General features: G+C 34.5%; 1 protein-coding gene across 1 annotated transcript; it reads right to left on the bottom strand.

Annotated features, from left to right (window-relative positions):
* Window positions 1–322: 322 nt before the first annotated feature.
* Window positions 323–5,044, bottom strand: LOC109184384 (probable boron transporter 7). The gene is made up of 14 exons (XM_019334386.1): window positions 4,770–5,044; window positions 4,173–4,284; window positions 3,990–4,072; window positions 3,666–3,858; window positions 3,435–3,573; window positions 3,144–3,309; window positions 2,895–3,061; window positions 2,399–2,572; window positions 2,217–2,312; window positions 2,010–2,126; window positions 1,610–1,923; window positions 1,204–1,489; window positions 871–981; window positions 323–771 (listed from the first exon to the last, which is right to left on the bottom strand). Exons 2-14 carry the CDS (start codon window positions 4,274–4,276, stop codon window positions 742–744), a joined length of 1,980 nt encoding a protein of 659 aa, XP_019189931.1. The 5' UTR covers window positions 4,277–4,284; window positions 4,770–5,044; the 3' UTR covers window positions 323–741.
* Between the last annotated feature and the right edge of the window lie 3,545 nt (window positions 5,045–8,589).

Genomic DNA, 8,589 nt, shown 5'->3' with positions numbered 1-8,589 from the left:
TCTCTCAGAGTATAATAATTTTACCACGTTTAGTCTTAAACTTTCAAATTAACTACCTGTGATCCTATCCGTGGTTCTTCGGTTTTCAAATTGTTACCATTCTGGTCCAAGTTAACCCGTCCATGGTCAACTATCAAATTTTAATAATTTATGGTTCTTCCAGGAAGACTGCAGTTGTTTAAATTTTAAAAGTGGTCAACTATCAAATTTTAATCATTTATGGTTCTTCCAGGGAGTTGTTTAAATTTTGAAAGTTGAAAAACCGTAGGTAGTTAACTTGGACCATAGATGGTAACAATTTGAAAGTCGAAAGATCACAGTTATCAATTTGAAAGTTTAGGGGACCCCATATGACATTAAGTCACAAATTATTTTAGCCAAACCAAAGAGAAACAACCAAGGACAAGTTTAAAAAAGTAACCATAATCAACAAGTAATGCCAATATCTGCTGGCTGCTTTTTATTATTTTCTTATTTTCTCCCGGATGCAAGAGCTGAAAATAACTATACAACCAGAATTTATTGTCAAACACTCCTCTTCAGTGTGGCTTCTATTTTCTGAATCTCCTCTCATTCTTCTATATATCCCTTTATTCTTCTTTGGTTTTCAGTCTCCTTTTGCTACATCTCGTGTTCTATGAACAATACAGAGAGTATACGCAAGGATAAACCTTCCTAAAGATGCCACTTTCGTGAGGAGTTGATGGTGAATTTGTGTCGTTGAATCACATCAGGTTGTTCTTATGGCCTAGGTTGATCATCTGGGTGAACCTGGAATTCAATATGATAATAAGTTAATGTTCTCCGAATTGAAAATGAAAACTAATCTAAGAAAGAATGATTATATTGGTTTTCAGAGTTACAAACCACCTGATGCCTTTCATTGACGCTGGTAGACCTGTGTTTCAATTCGCCTCTGCGAGTGGTCATCTCATCCAATATTTCAGCAGAAGTGTAATCGTCGTCTTCATCATCTCCCTCCTGGAACCAAAGAGGATGTTTTATTCAACATAGTCGTGATTTTCATATAAACATTGAATTCAATATCATGAAAGTTGCACCAAAATCACATGGAATGTATTGTGGATCAATAGTATATCGGAGACAAAAATAGCTCAAAGCAATCTGTATGTGCATGGGAGAACATAAACCAATATTTAACCTACCCCAACTAACTAAGAGCACGACCATGTAAATGTGTACCTTGGGAGGCGTATCCCTCTCCCTCGAGTGAATTGAACGGCCAGCAATTTCTTCATACTCAGCGGCGTCTAATTCCTTAAGGTACTCTGGAGGAAAAAACTTTGGAAGAATGTGTTCTCTTATGGATATCATAAAGAAGAATGGCAAGGGGAATAGTATCCCAGCAATTGGTATCCATGTTACTCCAAAGCAAATCAAGAGATACACAAACTGGAAGGCCGTGAAAGCTGCAATATACTTAAATGGTACTACCTCCACAAATGAGGCATGGAGACTCTGCAAGACTCTGCAAAAAGAAAGGGTTATTGAGTAATTACTAATTAATTTTAAGCTACAACCGAAATCCTATTGCTTGGTTCTGCAATGCCAAAAATATTAGTGTGTGCTAATTTGATTCATAACATACTTGAATCGCCGGCTAGAAGGAACAAAGAGCAGTAATATTCTCTCCCAGAATTGATTACCAGGGAGGCTGTCAGTTGCCATGTATGCAAAGTAACCCCAAAGAACTGATGTTGGTATCATCTTTATCACAGGCATGGCAAATATAGCAAGTCCTATGAGAAGGGATTGCAATAAGTTACTGACTCTTTGTTCATTAACTCTAACAGGCAAGTGGGCATCAATGTGTTTGGCAGGGTCAAAGTTCTTATCGTCTTCTCCATCACCCTGTTTCAGCACAGCTTCCTTCAAATTTTCCAACTCTTTGTCCACTACAGGCTACAGGGGATCAAATAAATCTTATCAATACATAAACAAGTTACGACAAAGATATGCAAGTATATCCTTAGACCCATATAACTTACTGTTGGAGATGCCTCCATCTCAATGAATACAGCATGCATTCTCCCATAAATCTCTGATTTGCTTGCTTGCATTTTCATTCCTTCTTTTGCAGTCTTCACCATTTTCTTTCGAATCAACTACAGGTCAAGTATCAAAGAGATTAATGTGTATCAACACCGTATGCACAAGAGGTAAAAAGAGGAAATATTCTTAAACTCGTTTCCTACCATCCTTTTAAGGGTAGCAAGACTCCTTGTATGCATTGGTGATTGAGGAAGAACTCCATTTGAAGGAGGGAGTCCGAGTAAACCACAAACCAAAGTCTGCAGAACAAAGTTCAAGATTTTTGTTATGAAACAAATGTATTACAAATCTGCTTAATATAAGGTGTAGGATACATTATACATACCATGACGCCAAGCACAAAGATATCATAATGGTATGCAGATGGTTTCTTAAGATTGAACTCATTCTGTTGGGCCATCTGTGAAGCTACACTGTGATCAAAAAAGTATAGGCCTGCTACCATAACAGCAGGAATGATGGCAGCAAAGATGTAACCTACTGGGACTCTTGCCATATCCTGCAATATATGATGTCCAGTGGGAGTTCATGAATTTTTCAATGTGAATGCAGAACTTAGGAAGTATACACCTATTTTATACTTTGCATCAAAGGAAATCAGATACAGAGCCTAGAACATTTAACAGGATTTTAAAGTAATTATTGCATAAAAGGAAATCAGATACAGAGCCTAGAATATTTAACAGGATTTTAAAGTATTTACTAGGAGAATTGGTTGCCCAGTGCTTCCACATCAACCCCACAAGCTCACAGTCCAATCTCAACTAGTAAATTGGGTCTTAAATGTACGAGGATAAAAATCAAGATAGAACCAGAAATACCTTGGCCACTGTCCAGTGGTACAATGATGAAGAATCCCAGGGAAGAGGAGAAAAGAGCCTTCTAGGAATACTGGATGGAATTTTTCCAGGTACTGCATAAGACATTGCTGTCCACAACACAACCATTAGCGCAACACCATAGTCTGCTATAAAACCTCGCAACCATCCTGTTCGTAGAGGTCAAGAACAAAATATTAAAACTAACCAAAATCAGATAAAGTAGCCACAGTATCTCATTTGATCACCTACCTGTACCATAAGGCCAAGTCCTAGCCTCTATGCTTATAAGGGATGTTATAAGTACCCCAAATGAGAATATTATTGCCAATAACCCATTTGTATAGAGCCATTGGAATTGGTACTCCTCTAATGCAGGATTATCACCTTTAGGAATCCCAAATTCACTAACTAGTCCCTGTGATTAGATAACAAATACCATGAGCACAGAACTTTATCCATTTCAACAAAAATTTTCTTTTTCCTTTTCAATAGTATCATCAGAGATGTGTTCACACACTGTAGGGAGGGAGATATAAAAACCTTTATAGCCTCTTGGTAAAAAAGAACAGTAATCAGCATGCCAAAAAGTTCCCCTGAAATCCTTGTAAATCTAGTGATGATTGTGCAAGCATTAAATATAGCAAGAAGAAACAGCATGAAAGCAGTCCAGACACAAACCCTGCAACATTATATATGCAAAATTTCCACTTAAAAAATCCATTTTCAAACCCAAAAGCTTGCAGAATATAAGGAAATAATAAATTTCTTTACCATCCTGCCCAGGCTATAAACAGTTCCTTCCCCATTTCTGGGCTCCTGCCGGCAAAAGTGTACAGATAAGTATACATGATGATTGTAGGCTCTGCAACTCCTAAAATCAATAGAGGTTGTCCACCAAAAATTGAATGAATGATTCCACAGATTGCAGTAGAGGCAAGAGTTTCAACTGTGGTCAAGCTTCCATCTGTTACACAACCACCCTCATACGTTAATAATATACTCTGTATAATAATAGGGACCTCATAACCAAAGGCAAAAAATGGTATAATATATTCAAAATATCTCTAGTTATGCATATGATAAAAACAAACCGACCTGTCTCCCTGCTCAACTGTTCACCAAAAGCAATGACCGGAAGAGCAGACGCAAAGAAAATGTAAGTTGTTGGAGCCAGTATCCTAATATCAATTACAATATATGTAGTAATATTATCAATTTTACTGAACTAAACAGTATTCCATTCTACACTTGATCCAAAATCGATCAAAAACATTATACCTCATGCCAGAACTAAATGAACTCATCCAGTCATCTTTGTAACATTTTTTCCTTCCTTTGAAATCCTCCACCATTCCCTTGAAGGGAGTTTTTAGGTTATCCATGGCCGAAGCTGCAAAACACGAAATTAGCCAAATTAGAGTGCTCGATCTTAGGTTATAAGAATCCTTCCAACCGCACCCAAACAGTTTATGTTGGTCTTAGTATGCAATCATGCACTGCATACAGCTTTGATTAAAACCGATTCGCGTGACAATACGAAGCAGTACTCGCATCATATTCAAAGCTAATGTTCATTGAGCTTGAACAATCAAATTCGACCAATGCATTTCTTTTCCTCTGTAAAAATATCTACATTCGATTTCAAAACCGGAAAAATCAGGAAAATTCAGAAACATATTTATTCGGATTCTTTCCATTAACTAAAAAACATCAAAAAATTCATCCGCACACATTTCCACATAATGAACTGCCAAATCTGCACATCATATTTCATACATAGACAGCTAGGACCAAAATCATACAATAAGTGCACATGCTTTACATATCTATCCTGTATGCTCAATGCACACATGCAGGAGTTTAGAGTGTACATACGTCAGAATGTATGGCCGTGCAGGTTGATCTGAGGAGCTTGGAAAATGAGGAGAACGAAGAAGGAGGTGATCGGAAACGTGCCGGCGACGGAGATAAGTTTAACAGTTGCGGTGAAAGTGGAGAGTGCAACGGTGGAGGGTAATGAATGGAAACGCGACAATGGGAAAAGGAAATGGTGAGTGATGAGGATCTGAACTTTGACGTTGATGTACTTATAGCAGTTTGCCGTAGCCCTCGCTTACCATATGAAATTTGCTATTTTCTAGCTCCGCTTGTTGTCTGTTTTTTTTTTTTTTTTTTTTTGTTTTTTTGTTTTTTTTTTGTTTTTTTTTTTTAAAAAATAACATAAATATTTTTTGCTCTACTTAAAGACTAATTATTATTATATTTCAAAAAAAGACTAATTATTAAATTATTAAATAATAATAATAATAATAATAATAATAATAATAATAATAATAATAATAATAATAATAATAATAATAATAATAATAGCCACATGATTTTGCCAAATAATAATAATAATAGCCACATGATAATTTGATCAGCTTATAGGAAAAATTTATCATGCCATTAGGCATATTGGGGCTACAAAAGGCAAAACATCTCGCCCCTAAGGCTCCACATACCGACGGGATTGTGAAAGGGATAAATTATGGTGACTCAGCAGTCCATTATATGGAACTCTCACACTGCAATTGTCAGGACTCAATCCTACGTCCTTACTTACAAACGGCTACTCAAGAACCAACTGAATAATCCGTGCAAGCTCATTAAAAGTATTTTGTATTTTGAAAAGTTGTGCCCTCCTCTTACATACTTTTATCAAAGTATAAGATAAAAATTTACAATATATATATATATATATATATATATATATATAACAAAAGTGTCTGGACAAGTTTTCCCATCCAAAAGTAATCATTACCATAATTTTATATGTGTAATAATATATAAATTGGAATAATTTGCATAGTTGTATGGACGTAATAATATGTGAATTAACGTAATAATCTGTGAATTTGATTAATTATCATACTTTTTTTAATCTCCTTTAGTTATGGACGTAATATGTATATTATCAATTTCTTTCACTAATTAGATAAAATTTATGTTATGAAAAGTATTAATTCCTTAATTGTCATAAGTTTATAGATTTTATTCAAAAGTAATCAAAGAAGTGCACGTAATTGATATTATTTGAACTAAAAATAAAAATAAAAAATCAGAAGGGATTCTCTATGTTTAATTACCATAATAAATTTTGAGGGAAATTGCACTTTTCGTCCATAAATTATAGGGTAATTGTAAAATTCGTACCTGAGTGTTGGTCATGCTCACTTTTCGTCGCTAAGTTATCATTGGCGTTGCACTTTTCGTCCCTGAGTTATAAGATAATTGTAGGATTCGTCCCTAAGTGTTGGTCATGTTCACTTTTCGTCCCTAAGTTAACATTGACGTTGCACTTTACGTCCTTGAGTTATACTAAATTGCAAATTTCGTCCCTAATCACTACTACATAAATGGTATACTACGTCACTTAATAGATGACAGTTTTTTAAATAACCGTCGTCTAATATATTCTGTTATACTACGTCACTTAATAGACGGCGATTGTTTAAATAACTATTGTATATAGTTGACATACACGGCGGATGTTTAACCGCCGTATATAGTTAACATACACAACAGTTTCCAAAATTGTCGTAAAAAGTATATATTTACAACGACAGTCACTTACACGCGCAACATTTTGAAAACCGCCGTGTGTGTGTAAAAAAAAAAAAAAATCATCGGTGGTTATTTAAAGTGTATGACATAAAAAATTAATTAAGGTCTATACGGCAGTTATTTAAAAAATCGTCGTCTATTAAGTGACGTAGTATAACAAAATATATTAGACGGTGGTTATTTAAAAAATTTCCGTCTATTAAGTGATGTAGTATACCATTTATGTAGTAGTGATTAGGGATGAAATTTGCAATTTTAGTATAACTCAGGGACGAAAAGTACAACGCCAATAATAACTTAGGGACGAAAAGTGAGCATGACCAACACTCATGGATGAATTATACAATTACTTTATAACTCAAGGACGAAAAGTGCAACACCAATGATAACTTAGGGACGAAAAGTGAGCATGACCAACACTCAGAGACGAATTCTATAATTACCCTATAACTTAGAGACGAAAAATACAATTTCTCCTAAATTTAAATGTTAAATACGGTTGGTAATTACCACGGGCTATTTAGATGGTAAATAGTGTATTGTAATTACCTATATAGATTACTATAATAAATGGATTAACATATGGATCAATATTATAACAAAGGAGGAGGCCTTTTAGGTAAGATATATTAGGAAAGTATCATTTAATTAAAATATGATAGGAAAATTATATTATATAATTATAAAATATATTAGGAAATTGATTAGCTAGTATCAATCCTGTTAATTTTTTCTAATTCTATATTTGTAATTTTCATTATAAATGGATTTAATAGGAAAATTTAATTAGAAACTTATATTATGAGTTTTGGATTATTATTATTATATTATTAATATTAGGAAAATTATATTAGGAAATTATATTAAGAATTTTAGATTTTTATTATTATTATGGAGTATTTTATTATTATTATAATCTTAACAGAATAGATTTTAAATCAAGGCTACAAAATTTAATACTATTATTTCATTTATTCAAATATAGCAATTACCATTTTTAACTAATAACTGTGCAACGGGAGATTTCAACTAAACAACAGTATTGTGAAATAATTAATGATAAAGATTAGTAATAATTGGAATCAACAATCAATGATATATGGAATGATACAACGACCCATGTTTAGCTTCTGATGCACCATTTTTAATAAAAGGAAGAATTGGAATGATATAACGAAGAATTGGAATGAATAACCGACGATTTATTCAAGTATAATAATCACATTTTTTATTGAAATTAATGATAATCGGAATCTGCATTCATTGTGATATGGAACGATACAACGATCCATGTTCATCACCAACCCACTCTGATTCCACCTCTTAGTCATGATTACCATAATCATCATCGACTGTCTTAGGTTCATGAGTGGATATCCCAAAACACTTCTTATCCTCAACACACTGAGCAACATCATCGTTAGATTCGGTAACATTACCTTATGTTCTCTGCTTTGGTTTTGCTACTTTTTGTGTTGCAGTCTCGACGTCTTCATGGAAGTCGCCATCATCTTTGCAGCTGCCAAGGAAGATGTGGGGAAATTCAGCCTTGCTTTGGCTCCCCTTTAACTGAAGGCATCATGATCATAAGCTAGGGCAGCATCTTCTACGCTGAAAAACGTGCCTAACCAAAGGCGAGCTCAATTGAAAGGGAAGCGAATCTCCGCCACCCATCTTTCCAAGTGGTGCTGCTTCACTCCCCGGTACAGTTTGGGCAAGGGAGAGGATGCCTCATCATGACCCAAACCAACCCGCCCAGAGCTAGATTTGCGACATTATTGTTGGATTTGCAACATACAGATTTTTGTTGCCTTCAATATCATCCATTGTTTCTCTACATTACACAAAACCAAAATTTTAAATAAATGCATCCATACTTTACATGCATACAAATCCAAACGATAGAGTGCAGGAAGAGACATACCTACTAGTGAGGAGCTAGGCAGAGAAAATATTGAGACGCCAGGCTTCAACAGTCTATACGGATATAAGTATGCAGCTATGTTATAATATGATAACATTTATAGAGGAGGTAGATTTGTAAATGTATTTGACTAAGATTCATTGATTGTTGATTTTATGAAAACAT

Source organism: Ipomoea nil, unplaced genomic scaffold (genome assembly GCF_001879475.1).
Source record: "Ipomoea nil cultivar Tokyo-kokei standard unplaced genomic scaffold, Asagao_1.1 scaffold1259, whole genome shotgun sequence".
NCBI classification, from domain to species: domain Eukaryota; kingdom Viridiplantae; phylum Streptophyta; class Magnoliopsida; order Solanales; family Convolvulaceae; genus Ipomoea; species Ipomoea nil.
This window is presented reverse-complemented; position numbering and strand designations above follow the sequence as displayed.

Excerpts from the sequence above, each read along its gene's own strand:
- LOC109184384 (XM_019334386.1), bottom strand. The coding sequence starts at position 4,276 with ATGGATAACCTAAAAACTCCCTTCAAGGGAATGGTGGAGGATTTCAAA. Across the intron at positions 3,310-3,434 it reads TTTACCAAGAGGCTATAAAG|GGACTAGTTAGTGAATTTGG; the intron begins GTTTTTATATCT and ends ATCTAATCACAG. Across the intron at positions 2,313-2,398 it reads TCTTTGTGCTTGGCGTCATG|ACTTTGGTTTGTGGTTTACT; the intron begins GTATGTATAATG and ends TTTGTTCTGCAG.